The sequence below is a fragment of the Hippoglossus hippoglossus genome, chromosome 3 (genome assembly GCF_009819705.1).
Source record: "Hippoglossus hippoglossus isolate fHipHip1 chromosome 3, fHipHip1.pri, whole genome shotgun sequence".
NCBI classification, from domain to species: Eukaryota; Metazoa; Chordata; class Actinopteri; order Pleuronectiformes; family Pleuronectidae; genus Hippoglossus; species Hippoglossus hippoglossus.
The window spans coordinates 27,828,365-27,848,563 of record NC_047153.1 but is presented as its reverse complement, the minus strand read 5'-3'; the positions used below and the strand labels follow the sequence as shown (position 1 = coordinate 27,848,563).

At 42.5% G+C, this 20,199-nt stretch overlaps 1 protein-coding gene across 1 annotated transcript in view; it reads right to left on the bottom strand.

The window, feature by feature from the left end:
- Nucleotides 1–20,199, bottom strand: part of si:ch211-186j3.6 (neural-cadherin) — a 292,082-nt gene that overhangs the window by 61,590 nt on the left and 210,293 nt on the right. The window contains exons 27-28 of the mRNA XM_034570740.1: nucleotides 19,568–19,782; nucleotides 3,789–3,916 (exon numbers count right to left, since the gene is read on the bottom strand). Of these exons, the coding sequence (XP_034426631.1) occupies nucleotides 3,789–3,916; nucleotides 19,568–19,782 (343 nt within the window). The remainder of the gene's footprint in view (nucleotides 1–3,788; nucleotides 3,917–19,567; nucleotides 19,783–20,199) is intronic.

The following is a 20,199-nucleotide window of genomic DNA, read 5'->3' as shown; positions in this document are numbered from 1 at the left end:
TATAAAGAAGCTCAGCAGAAGCCATGTCAACCTTTATCTAATAATCATCATTTGTTTCTTTCTTGTTGTGCACAATGAATAGCTGTGAAAAAAGAGATGCAACAACAGGCAGGTAGCATCAAAGTTAAAGAAGGTTAATTCGTACGCAAACAGTACATCACAGCCCTGACCACAGGGAGGGGTTTGTGATTTAGTCCATTGGCACCAAACTCATCCCAGTTTCTCTGTTGGTTAACAACTCAGTGTGTGTGTGTGTGTGTGTGTGTGCTTTGGCATACAGTCCTGGCCATTAGTCCTTAGTTGAGAGAATACACAGAACTAATGAACAGACTTGTTTCACATCTGTGATAAAAAGCTTTCACATGTTGTCCGAATACGAGCCAGGGAAAATTGTTTTCACTGTTTGTCCAAAGAGCAGACGTTTCAGTTGCAATATCTTAGACAATCAGACATTTTAAAGTTACATAGGAGGATAAGTTAAGAGCCCTGAGCAGTCAATCTTTGTACATTGCATAATAGTCTTATGATAAGTAAATATACAGGGTCATATGTGGGAACCTTATTGTATTCTTATCATAAATCTCTTTATTTTTCTGTTCCTGTTTGCTGGTGCAAGTTGGATGACACAAACTCTCTAAACAGCACTTGCCATTTATTGCCAAGTGCTGTTCCCACTACCGCTTCATTAAGGCCAATTCATGCTTCTCCGTTGAATCTACGCTGTATCCTATGCGTAGACATGTACCCTACGCAGAGCCCTATGCTGCACCCTGTATTATATAGTTGGCAATTCTAAACTGACATGATTAGGATATGGTAGACTCATGGACGGAAACTCTCTGAAACAGCTGTTGGAGTGAGGATACTGAACAATCTTATTTGTGGCTGAAAGCATATTCTTTTACTCTATACAGCAAAATGACATATGTATGTCACTTCAAAGTTTTAATTTCACTTGAACAAAGCTATCAATGAGATCAGTGGAGCAGTGGTTGGCACTGTCACCTCACAGCAACAAGGTTGTAGGTTAGAATCTGACGGCCTGCTGGAGTTTTCAGGTTTTCTGTGGGGTTTTCTTCACAGTCCAAAGACATCCACTATCTGTTAACTGGAGACTTAATTAGAGGTGTGAATGTGAGTGGGGCTGGTTACTTGTCTGTATGTGCCCTGTGTATAAGCCCTGTGTTACGCTGGCAACCTGTCCAGGGTGTACCCTGCCGCTCGCACGATGTCAGCTGGCTCCAGCCCCCCCCGTGACCCTCAAAGGACAAGCGGTATCATGAGTGGTTGTGTATGTATCAACAGGAGGTACAGTACATGTGTCATGACACAAAGGCTAATATTAGGATGCTTTTAGACATGCACTGAACTCAGGATGATCTCCTGACATTACCCAGGCTGAATGTGAGAACTCAAATATCTGAGTAAGTTGCTGCGAAGAGTCACCGGAGTTTGATGTCCGAGTGAGCCCATGTGAGAACACAGCAGACCACAAGAGAGCAAGTAAGTAAGTGTGTTGATGACGTTTCTATACATGACGGACGCAAAAGGTGGACTGAGTGCAGATCTTCTCTAGAGTTCAGTCACCATTGTATCAGAGGGCTAGAGATTTACATAAAAAGACATGTTTTGCTTGGGCAATATCTGATTAATTGCTCAACGTTGTTGTATGTGTGTGGTGCGGCTCCTGGCTGCCGGATTGCACAGTAAATCTCCAGACAGCAGCTCCGTCCTCTGTGCGTGTTTGATCTCAGGCCCGTCACGCAGCCAGGTTAGATAAGCTGCTGCTGATTATTGAGGACAAATTAACAGATTCACATGTGATTTAGAATAATGCCTTTGTGATGCAGAATAATCCCTGTTGTAATAACAAAATTCTCAATGTCTTCTCATGTATTCAAGCGATGCTGAATAATGTCTCTGTATCGCTCAAAGTGCATCTGTGTTTTCATCTCACTGCTCTCATTCTCTGAGAAAAAAGAACACTGAGAAAAAAGGTTCCCCCGCATGGTGCTGCTGCTTTCTTTCACTGGGAAGAAATCCAACAAATGAATGTAATGAACAGAACTAGTAAGACAACTTTTGAGGCAATGACTGTGAGGTACTTAAGTATAGTTTGGTAAAGGACACCCATCACACACACAAACACACATTTCAGTGGCTGTCTAGTGGAAAGCCAAGGTTCCTGATGACAAGTCCTATATTCAAATGGTTAGCCTATGTAGTGTAGGGTGTGGGTTTTTAAAAGGGGGGGTTGACATTAGGGGTCCTTGAGTAAGCAGCTATATGAAGCCAATTCATTTGTGACATCGATGTAATAATTCAATTTTATGTTTTAAAGAGGCTTTTGATGGTGTTGACTATTAATATATAAAAAAAGTGCTGACAAAAATGTGACTCAGCCCTGTGCTTTTGACTGAAGTGGTCCTCAGCTGCTGTACGTTGGGCTGATTTCCCCATAACAAGGTTGAGATGCAGCCATTCCAGCTGCTTTAGTGTCCTAATCTCTGTGAAGTGAAGCTGCAAGGCTCGCAGCTCTTTAGCCTGCCTCATATCAAAAAACTAAAAATAGGACCATTGACTGCGGTCTTGATATTTAAGAGGAACGAGAACCGTAAGGCACTGGTAACGTGTGCGTCCTTGGAGGTGAAGAGCTCTGGGCGGCGCTCAGTCAAATGAAGATGAGCTTAATTTCACTCTAATTTAATTCAGCAGGAATGATCCTGGGTGGAGACTGCCAAAGGAGGTCCACTGCAATCATTCGTCTCACTTTCGCCACTACTGTCTCCCTTTGTACGGCGCAGACCAGACAGATCTGCAATGCTAAATTAGAAAATAACCTCTTACCCATTTGGATCCCTGGGAAATTAGTGTGTCAAGTGGGCTTGCATGGGGCCAAATAGGTGGTATTTGGATTTCATGGAATGGAATAATGTTGAAAATCCAGCTGTAAGGTTTCAATGGACAAAAAGTGTGATCACATTGTTTGCATTGAAGGTTCAGTTAAAAAATGGGACAGTAGCTTTGAGTAAAGCCAAAATTGTTCCTTGGTCGACAAATTGTTATTGTTAGTAAGTGACATATTATTCTTAAAAAAACACACAACAAAACTACTGACAGAACAGCGACAAGAGGCAATTCAGATTTCAGCCGGGGCCAGTGCCCCCTGGCCCCACCCATGGATCCACCCCTGGTCCATATCAACCTAAGGTCCAGAGTGGTGCTCTGTCCGCGACTGTTCACAAAATATCACCAAAAGCAGGATATCAGGCTCCTGTAAGAAGCAACTTCAGGCTTGCCTGTGTTTCACGGTGGTGAATGTTCATGCAGTGCACTTCACCTCACCCATGTTGTGTTAGTGGTGTATTGGCAGTTTTTTGCCTCATCCACAAGCATGTCAGTAGTAGCATCTTTATGGTAGAAGTTTCAAAATGCTGACAGTATCTCAAAGGACCAACCGGTAACAAAAGCTGCACTGTACCTGATCTCTCTCTCAGCTCATGGATGATCATAAAGCACTTACACACCCTCATTGCTTTTCTTAAATCAGTGAGCAATTTGGCTGTTTATATGAATAACATTCTGCACTGCTCACCATTTCACATCTATTTAAAAGTCAGCTGAAGTAAAAAAGAAGGTTAACATTGGAAAACACTCTTTATTGTAACGATGAAAATGTGTAATTGAAGGGCAAAAATACAAGTGTTTCATCCTACTGTAAAGCTCAGTGTGAATAGACTTGAAGCGTATTGGATGGTGGTTGGTGTTAAATGGGTGAAGTGACCCACCTTGCTGTTGCTGCGGACATCCAGCCGATGCCAGCGTCTGTCTGCCACGTTCACGTTGCCTGGCAACTGTAGCACCACTGTGCCAGAGCCGTGGTTGATTTTCAAGGTGGGGGTCCCATCTATTAGCTCTGAGGGAGAGAGAGAGAGAGAAAGGCAAGGACAGGGAGGATTGGGGGTGAGATTAGTTTCTTTGAAATCATTGAGTTTTAGGAAATGTTGAGGTTTGCGAGCAGCTATCAAAGAGGCTGGTTGTAACACTTTTTGTGTTTGTTGACAACAGGTGTTTGGTGCATGGTATTCAGGTTTCTAAAGCAGCACTGACACCAATGTAACCGATACATGCCATGTAATTAAATGATGTGTAAAGCTTGTACGATAAAGAGCACAAACTGACAATTTCTGTAAATCAAAGCTATCGCACAGCGCCGGTCACGATGTAGCCTTTGTCTTCACATCTCACGGCAGTCAACAGACGTCAGACAAAATGTATTACACTCTATTTTCTGACTTACTCAAATGGGAAATTAAAAGTTAATGAAGTGGTTAAGACTGCTTGCGTGCTCGGCACCATATGTAAGGAATTATGGGAGCGCATGCCTACCGGCCGGCAGTGGCAATCCATCATCATGCGTGCTGAATTTCGAAAGTTCATGCAGACACGTACTGTAACACTGAACGCTAAACGTCTTATTGTCCCTGATTACGTGCAGGGTGGCAGCTGCAGTGACGTCAAACTTCACACATCTGTGGTTTCTGTTTAGAGACTTCATCAGAACTGACACAACCTTTCAATTTCAATTTCTGGACCTTTTTATTCCTCTGGGTTCCACAGTGGTCATATATTCTCCTGGGTCATTTTTTGTGAGGTTTGAACAATTATAAGAATTTTTCTTCCTGTTGCCATGAAATGTCTGCCACCATCAGACCATCAGAGGTTGTCTTGACCAATGCCGTCCCCCATGGCAGTGGCTTGAAGTCTTTCCTGTATTGTTCATTAACTGTTTCACTTTTTCATCAGTCCACAGTCTGTGGCACTGAGGACAAAAAGTAAACTCACGGAAAAGTCTGAGCCGCAGAGAGTGATGCATTTGCATTCAAGTCAAGGAATATGAGAACGACTGTGACTGCATTGAATTCAGAAATAAAAAACATTGTAATTATGTTATTTTGAAATTATGGCTTATGTCAAGCCTAGTAGTATGTCTCTGTTGGTTGTATTCAATTAAAAATAATAATAGGCCGTCACAGCTCATGTCCAATAGCTCATTGTTCCCAATTTTCCCCAGTGACACCCTGAAGCTATACTCCCACACTCCCACTGCCAGAATTAAGTATTCATTCTCCACTAAAGCATTTGTTCTCCTGTTTCATTCTGAGTGCTCCCTAACTCCTGATCTGGCAAAATGAGTTGGGAGCAGTGTGTGTATGATAATTCATTTAATTTAACAGTTAAAACTGGGGACAAAACTCTGCACTGTGACATTTGTCTTCATTTATAAAACGGATAGCTCTGCTCGTTGATTGTTATTTGGTTGAGCTGCTTCCAAAGCGGTGGTTAAGATGCTCCATAAACACACACCTGTGACAGCATAACAACAGTATTACTGCAGCATTATCCTGCCTTCTGTTTCCCGCCTGTTCCCACCTTTTTTGCAAAATCCCAGTCACTATGGGAAAAAACCCTCTGCTGCAACCTACACCCCGAAAATGAAAGAAGATTTGCATCAAGGCATCACACAGATGCCATCACTTACAGTTTTAACGCCCACTTTTAGAATGGCTGCCGTTTCGAAAGTAAATATCGTATTCATCATATCGTCCGCAGATCCAGGGCCGCGGCTGTGGCCACATCATGGATTAGGATCTGTGGATCGCGTATCAGAGATCGTAATGGTGGATCCAGTATGGCGGATTCTGCATCGTGCTGGCTGATCATGATAATAAAGGCGGATCCTGTATCGTGTTGGCATCAGATAATGGTGGTGGACCACGACCGAGGTGGCAGCTGATGATGGATCCTAATGGCGGCAGTGGACAATGACTGTGGACTATAGTGGCATCCGATCTTGATGGTGGATCATGATCTTGCTGGCTGCTGACCATGGACTATGATTGCAGCAGGACTGCTCGATATATAGTATTTCTCCTCAGACACTTGACCATTAATGACATTAATCCATCAATTCATTGACCTTCAGTTATGCTTCAAAATGTTTACCCTTATCAATGCTGCTAAAACCTTTATCTTGATGATGTTCTCCTTTACACTTGACATCTATTGCACTTCTGTCCGTCCTGGGAGAGGGATCCTCACATGTGGCTCTCTCTGAGGTTTCTACCTTCTTTTTACCCTGTTAAAAGGGTTTTTTAGTAGTTTGTCCTGACTCTTGTTGAGGGTTAGGGGCAGAGGATGTCACACCATGTTAAAGCCCTATGAGACAAATTGTGATTTGTGAATATGGGCTATACAAATAAAATTTGATTGATTGATTGATTGATTCATTTCCACTGATGGCTACAAGCTGAATCAATTTCATTAACATTTGTTGATAAAGAATATTGGAAGACTGAAGATAGCCAAAGGTACAAGACTGTGTACTTAATAATTTTAGGGTTCAAAGAGAAACTATGCATCCCATAATCCATTGTGAATGATAACTTTCCAATTACTTTCAGCAAACTTCTTCTTGAATTTACCCTTGTTGCTAATATAGTGTTGCATTATCCTGTAGTTTGTGTCATGTATGGATGTATATGTGTTTCATATAGTGTGGTGTAGTAACCTAGTGCAGTGATACTGAATGGTCCCATTGATGCCTTTCGTAGCCAACATGATTTTCGCAGTTGTGGAAACCATTTCCATGGTAACAGCGAGCTCCACTAATCAGAGATTTTGCTGTAACACAATAACAATAAGGATTGTGGGTAGTGTAGTACTCCTCCTGGACACCAGTTTATATTTTGTGGACTTGAGGCTTCTCTTTCACAATCTTGAAACATGTGGTCAGTTTACCTTGGATGGTTACAATATTATGGCCGATCATTAAAAATCTCTATTCAGAAAATGAATTGGATTTTAACCTTGGGTGCCACACTGTTGAGTTGTATTATCCCTGACAGTAATTATAGTGATCACCTCCAGACGTATGAATGATGCAGTTTGCAGGGGCACTGTCGCTGCATCCTTAGATTGATTGATTGTGACTGATTACAGAAATAAAAAGAAGCCTAAGCTTTTTAACTGAAGAGGAAAATGATGATGGGCCATGGTGACCTTTCCAGATACTATAGGTCTGGTTGTAAAAGACTGAATGGTCCATGCAATCATACTGAAATACTCAAACTTCTGGCAGTGCACATTTAAAATGTACCAGAATCAAACATCCCTGTACCAGCAAAGAGAAGTGCTAAAGTAATCGAACATTACTTCAACAGTTGCACAATAAATTAAGATATCCAGGTAAATGTTCATAATCCACTCTACATTGTGCCAAACAACGCTCCTTAGCTATTCTAAAATCACTGTAAACCAAGGCCTCTGGCGGCTTAGTGCTTTAGGTGGAGTTAGTGGAAGTGGGAAGTCGAAAGAGGCAGAAAGAAATTCTTACTGCTCTTCAATCTACTGCGTGTGTGTGTGTGTGTGTGTGTGTGTGTGTGTGTGTGTGTGTGTGTGTGTGTGTGTGTGTGTGTGTGTGTGTGTGTGTGTGTGTGTGTGTGCCCGGTTTGCGTGGCTCCATCTGAGCTTTCGTCATCCCTCTTGCTGCAACTCCTTGCAGTGTCAGTCTGCCTCCTAGTGCTCTTTCATCTCCTGTCTCTCTTTTACCTCCTGCCTTGCTTCACTCTTTCATGAAGTTTTTCACCGTAACTGACATTTTTACATTGTGCTGCTTTCAAATAATTCCCAAACGCTTTCTACTGACATTCTGCTTTTCAAGTGTGCCTTTATGGAACCACTGTTTTCTGTCAAGCGTTCCTGTGACATGTACCAAGAAGTGCTGTTTGTGTGCAGTAACACTTTCATCACCTCGTCAAAGGGTTTCTTATGATGGATCTAACTACGTCTTCACGTTGAGCTGCAGGAAATTAGGTGCTGTTGACTACATGAGATGCTGCTCCTCTCTAATTGCCTTGTCAAAGCTGAGACGTGTCTTTGAGATGAGTGCCCCCACAATTCATTATTCTGCCGCTCATACAGGTAAAATGCCCCGGCAGAGTCGGCTTTTAAGCCACAGCGAGCACAAGTTTGTTGTTAGCCTCTCTTTGCCTCTCGGCTTTTCCTCAATTACCTTGGAGTTGATTCAGCCTATTCCAGCTGCAAGATGAGCTGCTGCCGCACTTCAGGAATGATCCAATTCATTTTAATATATTGGCAGAAGCCAGATAATTGACCCAAAAGAACAGAGTAAATTCAATAAATCAGTTCAATCCAAAACCTCCCTCCTTTGTTTAACTTATCCGTTGTCATCTGTAGGCTCTACCTCACTCTCTCAAAATCTCGGTTACCTCATTAATTCCTGTCTCCCATTTACTGTCCCTCATGGAGCCCTTTACCTTTTCTTTCTTCTTTATGTCACTCATCTCACTCTTTCAATTTCCATTCCTCCGGCTGCCTCCCCTCCGTCCTCAGGGGGATTTCTTTCTCTTCTTGAACCCCAGTATGTATGCTAACACTATCGCCCCAAACCCTCCCTCTCCACCTGCACTGGGGCAGCCAGATATGTCTGAGCTGGCAGTTCTATCACAGCCACGGAGGACACCTGCATAAGCCTGACAAAAAAAGACATTATCACACATGTGCTTACTCATACACATGTGTGCTAGATGGAGGCATGTGCAGAAAACGTGCCCAAAGCTGCGCTCGCACACAGACAAAGTTAAAAGGAAGAATGACCAGCTGATCATCTGGCACAGCTAAGGAGCGTTCTTGTCAAGATTGACGTGACATTATCCTGGGACATGAAGATAGACTTCAGTGGTCTCAAAGGAGGAGCGCAGGGGGAAGTGAAGCAGCAAGAAGAGAAAGCATTTAAAAAAGGAGCTCGAAGAGTCAAAAGTGACACAGGAAGGAAAGAGGGAGATGTGGAGGAGAGACGGAGGAAAAGTAAGAACAGAGGAGAGAACAGAGACTTACAGAGGGAAGACGAGGAGAAAGTATGATTTACAACAAAGCTGGGAGGAAGGCCAAGTTTTGAGGTGACAGGTGGCATGATGGACAGCAGGGGAAACAAATGAGAAACAAGCAATGCAGGCAAAACACATCAGAAATAGAGAACATAAGGACGGTGTGAGTCAGAGAGGACAAACTGAAAGCAAATGAAGGAGGCACAGAAAGAGAGAATCTGAGTTGAGGATATGCTCTGGGGCTCTAATTTCACCAAACGAGAGTGAATCAGTCCTTGATTCATGTGAGTCATTCATTTTCATATTATTTTTAGTTAATGAGCTAAACAGGCTTGCAGCAATTAAAACTGTGTAAGTTCAAATGTTTCTTTGCTTCAAACAAAGGATGTTATGAGCCTGAATTATTCATCAAGGCTGATTCTGCAGTAAAGCTGGAAAACAGAGATGCAGATTTTTTACCAAGAGCTGTCTTTGTTTTAACCAGGAAGGAAGATGAAGAGATGTGTGACGGGAAACCACTCAGATCATGTTAGGCAGCTATAATCATATAGATTAAAAGGTTGTTATTTTTAACCCCTTCAGCCAGGGTAGGCCATTTTGAGACATGTCCTGTGGAGGGACTCCGGAGAATTGGGTCTGGACTATCTCTGCAGTTGAGCTTTCACACATTCACAACGCAGTGAATGTGGTGAGGGGTAGTGCAGCAGACAGAGGCAGGATCTAACGGAATAACTCTGCTACGGAGATCACGTATTTTAGTCTATAGCACAAAGACATTGCCATCTGCTCTTTCCTCTTGTGTTCTCAAACAAAAGTCCCCAGGACTTTCTGCTGACTTTATACTAAAGGGGCCAGGCAGAGAAAGTCTGCAGAAACTCCGGAGGCTCTCACTTGGACATTTGTGTTCACACATACAACTCTTCCAGAGAAACTGCAGAGGATCTCCAAGTTCAGTGCATGTCTGAAAACAGCTCTATTCGTACACGTCAAACCTCTAAGATAGAGAGAACCTAGACGAGACTATAACCAACAAAGATGTGACTGAAAATGTATTGCCTACAAGCCACAGATCAATAGAGCTTGAAATAAAGTGTAAAGCAGAGATTTGGTGTTCAAACATATTTTTCAGGTTTGAAAAAAACTATTATGAAGTAAAGGTTAGCATCATCAATCTGATTTGTAGGTTCAGTATCTGCCCTGACCACTGACCTTGGTAAGCAGGTCAGGCTTGAGCCAGACACGGCAGGTCAACAGGGAACTTGTTTGTATGCTCCGATCCTCTGCAGCTGTTTGCAGCTCTGAGACATGTTTGCCTCAGTTGTTCCTCCCTCATCAACGCAGCACATTTCTCATTTCATTTGTGTCACTCCCTGACACACACTGTATATGATTAGCAGAAAGCTGCTTCCTGCTTATACATTTATAAATAAAATAAACAACCCCTTGGATTATTATGCATGATTAGGCAATATGAATGGTAAGTATGTAACTTCCATTTTATAAAACAACATTTTTTTTTCGCAAGGAAAGCTGAGCCTATACTTGTAGTAAAGTGGGCACTAATGAATGAACAGCACCATTCAAACAATGAGTCACCAAGTAGGTGAGGGGAATCTTAAGCCCCTTTTCCACTGGTCAAAAAACCTTTTGTCTGCAATGCAAGGCTCTGGCTTCAATCAGCAGTGACACTCAGGGGAATACAATCAAAAAGTCAAGCTCTTTTGGTTTTAGCGTTTTAGAGTTGACTTTATCCACGTTTAAAAAAACCAAGTCTTTATTGTGAAAGACCTCTGCTTCAGGATTTGTCCCTCAGACGTTTGTTCCTCTTAGCCAACGCATGTAGAAAAGACACCAAAACAGGACACACAATGAAAAGGACGTATGGATAGATTTCTAGATAACTTTCATATCATTTGCAGAGTTACATTAAACTGTAAAGTAGAAATAATTATAATGTGAGGTGAGCTAGAAAGGTCTTGCTGGGAATGAAACAGGCTGACGGACCGAAGGGCTGCAGCTTCGCAGGGGCCAGTATTCCTTTTAAATGCTCTGGGTTTACAAAGGTTAGGACAAGACTTTGCTCTTAAAGAGCTCACCACATGACCAGGCTTCTTTTCTGCTCCTCATACGTAATTTATTACCTCCTACTCTGAGACAGACAAGAGGAGAGAAGGAGAGGGGGAGATGGAGAGAGAAGAGTAAATGTGTATGCTTTGTGTGCATGGACAGCCTGAACTCCCACAGAGTTGGGGGCTCTTAAACATCAAAAAATGTCCTCCTCCTCCTGACGGCGTGGGGATACACAGGAGTCAAACCGTGAGCATGCCGACCGCATAAGCAGCATTGCAAATCATACTGCTACACACACACACACACACACACGTACCCGCCCGTCTCCCACACAGCCGGAGAGCCAGTCACATACACGCTAATGCCCGGAGAAGTCAGCCTGTGTACAAATCAGCAGGTGATGCAGCGAGTGCAGAGCAGAGAGCCCCTTGTATAAACGATCTGTCAACTCACTATAGCCAGCCCCGCAGCCAACGCATATTGGATCTCCGCATCCAGCAGCACCTCCTATTTGAAAGCCATCGCAGAGCAAAGCTGGGGGGCAGGAGCGAGAGCGGGGTGGGGGGGGGGCACTGCCAAGAAACAGCTCAGTGGAAAATATGTATGATGCCAAAGTGAATCTGTTCATGTGTGCTGTTGCTCGCTAGATCCATTTTTTCTTCAACTCGGGCTCTGTATTCATCGCTCTGTCCTCCTTCCTGATATGGAGAAATGTCCTGCTGTTCAAAATGATGACGCCATGTTCCTCTTGGTTCAAGGGAAGTGTTAAAACGCACACTCCTGCCAGTCCTTGTCTGACCCCCTGCTGGCAAACTTTTTGTCCATTCTGCAAGGGTCTTGTAATTACACAATTTAATTTGTCTTGTTAATATCTCTATTGATTGGACAAGCACTGGCCTGTGGCTGGTGGTCTTTGCATGCAGGAATGTGTGTGTGTGTGTGTGTGTGTGTGTGTGTGTGTGTGTGTGTGTGTGTGTGTGTGTGTGTGTGTGTGTGTGTGTGTGTGTGTGTGTGTGTGTGTGTGTGTGTGTGTGTGTGTGTGTGTGTGTGTGTGTGTGTGTTCGAGAGAGAGCGTGTGGGTGTTTGCTGAAGCACCTCTGAGCAGGTCTAAAGCTTCCAGGCATGTTTGTCATTCATTGTTGATCTCCCTGGACACAAGTCATTACCGCGCCAATCAATCTCACTAATACAACTGAGGTCAAAGTGCGGCATCGCTGATCAGGCCAGGCAGCTGTGATGCCAGGTGAGACTGGTGCATGTACTACCAGGAGTTTGGATGGAACTGTCAAAGTGCACGGCAACATTACGCCCCTTTTCTACTAATCAAAAATATTTGTTTAAACTTGGATAGCAACGAGTAAATATTCAGCAATGAAGGTCATTGACTTTATGGTGAACATGCTAATTCATTACATGTGACGTTAGCAGGTTGAAACGTCTCTTATATAATATAAGCTAAATAAGAAGCTGCTGCCTGCAGCCGATTAGCTTAGCATCAAGACAGGAAGCATGGCCTCTCAACCTCAAAATATATTACATTAGATAATGTAAGACTTTATTAAATCTGCACAACTTGACAATTTGTAGTTTTAAAAAAGGTTATGTGCTTGACAATTTCTTGGCTGGTAATAACCAAGGTCTCCCGGTTGCTTGGCAACCCAACAGAAAGTCTTTGCAACTGCCAAGAAATTGTCCGGCAAACAAGTATATTTCTCAAAATGTCACAATATTCTTTTAAGGAAGGCTAATGGGCTGCCAACGCAAGTAAGAGAAGTGTCTGTCTGAAATTTGGGCCATTCTGTACAAGAAATGTTACACATGAGATTATTTAGTCTGCGTAATTATTATTTAGTCAACCATATTTAAAAAGGAGACCTATAGTTTTTACACAGAGCTGATTTGTCATGCTGTGAATTATTTCTTTTAGAATTCCATACTCTGCACATGTAGCCTCATTGTCAGGTGACAGAGTACGTACCATAGGAAAACATTCAAAAAGTAAAATAATACGTATACAAACTTTTGACTGCACACATGACTACATGGTGACATGATCTATCTTCCACAGAATAATTTGAACTGATCGTAGTGGAGGTATAAATACCCACTGTATGTATATTACAGATCAGATCAGTGGCCAACGCCCCCAGAGGCCATGGCAGGTGGTCGTGACAGCGTCAAACTCAATGCCTGTCAGAGAAGATGTGGGACAGTCAGGACAGCGCCTTGTCAAAAATGTATTGTCAAAATGGGAGCAAGAAGCATTCACTGCAAACTTTCATGGCCACAGATTTACCTAGAGAAAGTGATGCATGTTACGTTTTCAACTAAATCTGATCTTGACACAAACTGGACTCAAGCTACATGTTAATAACATCAGTTTTAATCCTCCCAGCTCTGCAACCAGACTTTTATGGACACATTAAGAAGACAAAAATCCCCTCCTCTGGTTACAGAGTGACAATCATTCATGCATTTGACATCACTGGTGTAAGCCTTGTGGTGGAGCAGCAGCTTTAAACAAACATCTGAATATTCATTAGAAATTTTAAGAGCATCCCTGACTTGTTATTGGTTGTAAATGCCTATTAGCTATTCTTAAGCACTAGTAGTTGAAATTGGAAATTAGTTTGCAAATACAGTGTGCTGGAAGGCTTGGCTGCGTATTTGCATTCTGTTATGCTCTTTTGACAGCAGACTCACTTTACAGCAAAAGGACTGATTTACTGACAGTTAACACAGCTCCTGATCATTATCGGCTGGTAGAACTGCTGCTGTGGCTTCGGCTGCACACCAGGATCGCACAGTTTGAAAGGTGACTTGACACTCGTGAATGAAATGTATGTATAGTAATATATGTGCTGTGTTGTTCAGTGAAACATTGTTCTTCTGTTGGGTTCTGGGAATGTGGATGGACTCCGTGCATGAGAAGGTGTAACAGGAGGTTGGCTTGGAACAAACTGACCCTGGACTTAACAAAGATGCTGCTCTAAGCTCAAAATGTCTTTATGGAAATTTAAGCCCTCACAAATTGATAAACAATACTGACATGCTGGTGAAAATAAATGGATTTAAGACAACATCCAATGTTCTGGTCTTACCTAGAACACAAGAGGTTAGCTTAGGTATGGGTATTATTATGCCTTATATACACAAACACTTACAAACACACACACTTACAAACACACACACACACACACACACACACACACACACACACACACACACACACACACACACACACACCACAAGCTTTGCGTTATAACCATGTAATCTTCTCTCCCCGAGTGGCTGCAGATTGGATAAAGTGCACAGCTACATTGGCAGTAAGTGTGTGTGTGTGTGTGTGTGTCTGTGCATGTGTCTTACACCTTCTCTGCCCTACACAGTAGGGCTGGCTTGGTACAGCTGCCCTGCGGCAGGATAAAGGGCGGATGAGTGGGCGGCTTTGGAACAGCAAACCAGCATCTCAATAAGAAGCTGAAGGTCTGTGCATGTGTGTGTGTGTGTGTGTGTGTGTGTGTGTGTGTGTGTGTGTGTGTGTGTGTGTGTGTGTGTGTGTGTGTGTCTGTGAGTGTGTGTGTGTGTGTGTGTGTAAAACACTGGGGAATATGATCTCAGGCTCAATGGGCAACATCTCTTAACAAGGTTTAATAACAAGGTGAAGACTGTCTCACGCACACACAAAGTCACACACATGTCCATGTGTCGGAAATTAAAATCATGGAGTTATATCTGTGAATTATCATGTGTCACTTCACATCAGCTTCATACAACAGTCTCTTTCGCAGCAACCTTCTATTTCTTTGTGCTCTTCTCCTGCCTCTCTTCCTACAGATCCATATTCCACCTCTCTGTCTTGCAAACACCTGTGTTTAGTGTGTTGTAGCAGCCTTTTAACCTACACTTTACACTTTACACTTTTGCCCCTTATATGTTCTGCTGCTGGACGCGATTTTATCAGCTCCATAGTGCAAAAGCACAGTGAGGCTGACTGAAAGAATAATTTCATTATTATTTTTCACAGCACACCTTTATTTGTATGTGTCTCAGTCAACAATACATCGTACAGTACAGTCAATGCTATCCTGTCCTCAGTCCTTATCTCCTATATCTAATATTTGTCTTATATGGGGCCTGCACTTTCCTTTTTATTAAAAAACTGTGTTTGAGGTTCATCCCTGACTATGGCTGCCTCATATGTTTTTTTAATAATATTAGTATATTGAATGGATTTGTGGATTAGGTGTTCAAGCAAACAAATCAATGTTGTGTGTGTGTGTATGTGTGTGTGTGTGTGTGTGTGTGTGTGTGTGTGTGTGTGTGTGTGTGTGTGTGTGTGTGTGTGTGTGTGTTGTTCTGAAAACGTTTCATGATGGTCCTGAAGGATAATTACTTTTTAATCAATGGAATATCCAAATATCAGTATCTGAAAACATCTAAATGAATATTAAAGACAAAACCAAGTTGATTGGTAAAATTATTGCTATAACCGTTTACAGACAAACAATCAGATTGAGCTTTGACCTACACTACCAACATTTCAGGTGTATTCACTTCAGGTTGCACTTATAGGTTAGATAATATGTCTGTGGAAACTGCCCAGAGTCCAAAATCGTCAGGCCTCCAGAAATAACAGCTTTACTGCACACTTGGTTTTGGTATTTTAATCAATTGCAAATTCAGGAAATGTGCATATTTAAAGTACAATGTGAAAGAAAGTGGTCCTGTATTATTAACTAATCTTTCCAACCAGTCTTACAGAGATGTCCTATTTTCAAATCTGGTCTTTTATTCTTATATTTCAAATTAAGATTGTGCTTTCATGGTCCATATTCTGATACCCACTGAACTATCACAAATTATTTTACCCACAGGAAAACCTGGTACCAGCTTGTGTTGGTCCAGCATAACGGATTATCTGACTCCTAACAGCAGAATGCAGTATATCTATAGAAGCTGCAGTGAAGCTGAGAATAATAATAATAAGATAGGGGCTGTTACAAAATAAATAAAATAATTTCCACAGAACCCACACAACATCTAAAGATGCAGTTACTCCCCTCTGCAACAACACGTGCCCTCTCAGCTTTCAAACCCATTTAAACTTGTTTGTTTGAGAGAATTTATTTCACTTTGATTGTAATTTACAGTCCACAGTCTATAGGAACAGAAAAGCATGTTAGATGACTATTCATATTTTACAGAGAAATAAATACTACTTCACACGGTAATAGGTTTAAGACACTCAATATGATATGATCAATAACTACAACAACTTGCAGCTTTAGCTCAGGCTATAGCCACTGTTTAATGAATGGTTAAATTGTCACTTGATGTATAGCCCTATTACTATGTCCAGTTAGCAGTCGTTGTGCAATAAATGTGAGAACAAGTCCTCAAGCGCACACTCAAACATTCACACCCACACACGCACACACACTCACGCACAAACACACAGACACACACACACACAAACCATATAACAATCCACCTCCCTCAAAGAATAAGCAGAATAGATAATCGATAAATGGATAAAATAGTCAAGGAGGTGAACACAAATTAAAACTCAGTTTTGACCAAATATGTAGTAACTGAATTTCCTCTGATGCACAGGTAGGTCAGTATGGTGTTGGCAATAATGCAGGCGTTGTACTGAACCATTGTGGTGGGGAAGGAGCTGATCATTTAACCGGTGGATCTACGTTCCAACCCTCACCTACGGTCACAGGCTCTAGGTAGTGACTCAAAGAACTAGGTTGTGAATAGAAGCTGTCAAGATGAGTATTCCCCATCAGGTGGCTGGGCTCAGCCTCAGTGATAGGGTGAGGAGTTCAGACATGTGGGGGGAGCTCGGAGTAGAACCGCTTTGCCTTCATGTCAAAAGGGGATAGTTGAAGTAGTAGGATGCCTCCTGGACAGCTTATGTTGGAGGTTTACTGGCCACGCCTAACTGGGAGGAGACCCCGGAGTAGAGTTAGAACTTGATGAAGGGATTACATATCCAAGCTGGACTGGGATATCTTCAGGATCCCCAGGACCAGCTGGAAAGGGCCATCTGGAATGCCCTATTCCAATGGCTGGATAGACAGATTTTGTGTTTGTAGTCCCTGATCTCTGGGCAAATACTGACACTGCTATAGTTTGCTGGGCTTCGTTGGAACATGGAAGTGACAGGTTACATGCTACATAAACAATGCGGGGAGAGTGGTACACAGGGGGCAAAGGCAGAGCTTTGCCTTGGGGCCTTACAGCAGGTCCACAGTGCCTTTACTACTGGACCTTGCTTTAGTTGTATTTCTGCGTTCCAAGATCTAAGCAATTACAGCAGTTTCCATCTTCAAACACTGGAAAACGCACTCTGCATATCATTATAACACTGTTATGTTCACTGATTGCATTGCATACAAACACAAACACACTTTAATGCAGTTATATTAAGCTCAGTCGAGGCTTGGCGGTGGATTCGTAACATGCAGTAGGTGAACCTTGAAACAAGTTAATTAGAGCTCTAAATATGTACAGCCTGACTCTAATTACAATCTGAGCAGTGACAAATTAGCCTTTGCTCCACCAACAAACGTGTTAACTCTTTACGATCCAACAACACATGTTGGCTGGTTTTCAGATGCACCCAGATCCTCTGACACTGGCCAAAGCCAAAGGAATAAATCGTGACACACACACACACACACACACGCACACACACACACACACACACACACACACACACACGCCACGTCCAGCTCTCCAGGCAGACCTCACCTCCCACACATATTACTTTGGCAGTGATGGAACAACAGCATCTCTCCCAAGGGAGAGGCCCAATGCAAGGGAAGAAGAAGCTAGAGAGACAAGGAGGCGTGAGACTCTCAGATTAAAACACTAAATATACCGGAGATGTACAAGACATTTTGTTCTCTGTTTCTGTCTGTCTATTATGCCTGCCCGCCGCCCTCATTTCAACAAGCTTTATTGTCTTCAAGTTTCAACCGCATCGCCACGGACACAAAAGACCAGCATTCTCCCTGAAGAGCAGAAGACGTAAACCTGCCAAAGCTCAGTCTACACATATTTTCAGATTTTTCTAATAAGAACTCAAATATACACAGTATCATTGTGATTAGTTGCCCGGAGGAGGAGTGTGTATGTGACTGACCGTCCATTTCACATTCATCTTCTCTAAATAAGCATTTGTGTAAAACAAATGTTTGAATCTAAGTAGAACACATCAAAATGCATAGGGATGTCAGCTTTAATAAGAATAGGAGCAATTGTGTAAGAGAGACTGTCACTGTTTAATCCGCAGGCCGTGGCAAGTTAATACACACAGGGAATTAAACCTGAGATGGATCCTGTTCCTGTCTTGTAACATTTCAGAGTCTTCAGTGAAAGAGGGGCTTTAAGAGTTAAAGTGGCTCTCTCCGGTTTACTCATGATGTCCACATATGCAATTGACTTTCAATTGGCTTCTTCTTTTCTTTATTGCGCCTGCTGTTTTTCTTTTCAACCTCCCTCTCTGAAGATGCCAGTCATATGAGAGAGTAGCACAGCGGTATACATTTGTACATGCCAAGTTAATTCAAGTTGAATTCCAGTGTCCTCCAAGATTAAATTATTCTGCTCTGAAAATTCCCCATTTTCTAAAGTCGTGTGACCACAATAATTATTCTTTTCCACTTTATCCATATTTCCCAGGTATACAAGCATTCCTGGTTGGGGATCACTGCTGCAGTTTGTTTATATTCTGCTTTGTCAGTTTCGAGCTGTCCTCCCACACAAAGCCGCCACTCTTTATCTCACCTACAGTAAGAATGACCAGAAGCTCCACTTGTTAGGTCAGTATCCCTCTTTGGAAAAACTGTTATTACACTGTGTGAAAACACATCATTCCGTCAAGTGTTGTTGAAACTGAAACCAGTGAAGTTTGAGATAATGCTAAAATGCTTTACACACCAGATAAGGCAGGGAAGCCAGGTGTGTAATTTATGCACTGCTGCTGTTGCAGTTCCCCAAGACTGAGAAGATACAGTTGAGGTAAACATAGTCTCCCTCCTTCGTCTGCCTCTTATCTGAGCTTTTGGCCCCAGACTAATTTTCTGTTCCACAGACAAACCTACTTAAAACCTTCACTCAAAGGTCCAGTGTGAAGGATTTAGGGGGATCTAATAGCAGAAATGGCATATTATATTCATAACTCATAAAAATATCTGATAATCTTTCCGTTCTTGTTATATTAGAATGAGCTCTCCTATCTACATAAGGACAAGTTCTCTTCCATGTTGCAAAGCCTTACTTCTATGGTAGCCCAGAACAGAGAAACCAAACAGTAGCTCCAGAAAGGGTCATTTTATTAACGGAACCTGAAGGTCCCTGTAGGTTCTCCTACATGCTTGGAAAGGAAGGGTAAGGGGAGGGGGTTCATTTAAATTGCAATATGCAACTTCACCACTAGAAGCCACTAAATCCTACACACTGAAACTTTAAGGTAATAAATCACATTCTACATCTTATCTCAGTGACACCTGTCCTCATATAGGGAGGACTTTTGATTCAGAGTCAGGTGTGACGTGTCATCAAGTTCTTACCTATAGCCATGAAGTCCTCGTGGTCCCAGGCCTGCAGCTGGGCTAAGGGACCGCTGTACAGCAGCAGTCCATCAGCCACATCTGTGATGAACTCCATCGACACGTGACTCTCGAAACAAGGCATCATGGGAGGGAACCAGGCATAGCCGTTACCGTGGAAACCGTGTCTGTTCTGCTGGCACTCAGGCCCTTCAAACTGAGCTGGGCATTGGCACCTTGAGGAGAGGAGCAAAAAACAACATGAATAAGTAAATGCAATAAATAAAAGACAGAGTTGTTTTTTTATTTTTGACAATTTTATTTTCTCAACCAGTTTGTTTTTGAAAAGTGTGAGAGAGCCCTCTGTGAGTGGAAAACACCACTCTGATCGCAATCTTCCTCCTTGTTTTCAAACCACTCACTGCATTTTATTATTTTACACATCTCTCTGAGCCTTGTTGTTCTCTCCTCTCAGGCAGCCATCTCTTTCAGCCTTCTCTCTCTCACGCCATCTGTTTCACTGATGCAGACGTTCTCATTAGTGGCAAAACCACAGGGAGAATCACTACATCACTGGGGAACTCCTCTCTCAGTGTCTCCACACATCCAGGAATTCATTTGTCCCGCCACTTCCTGTCAAAATTCTACCTCAC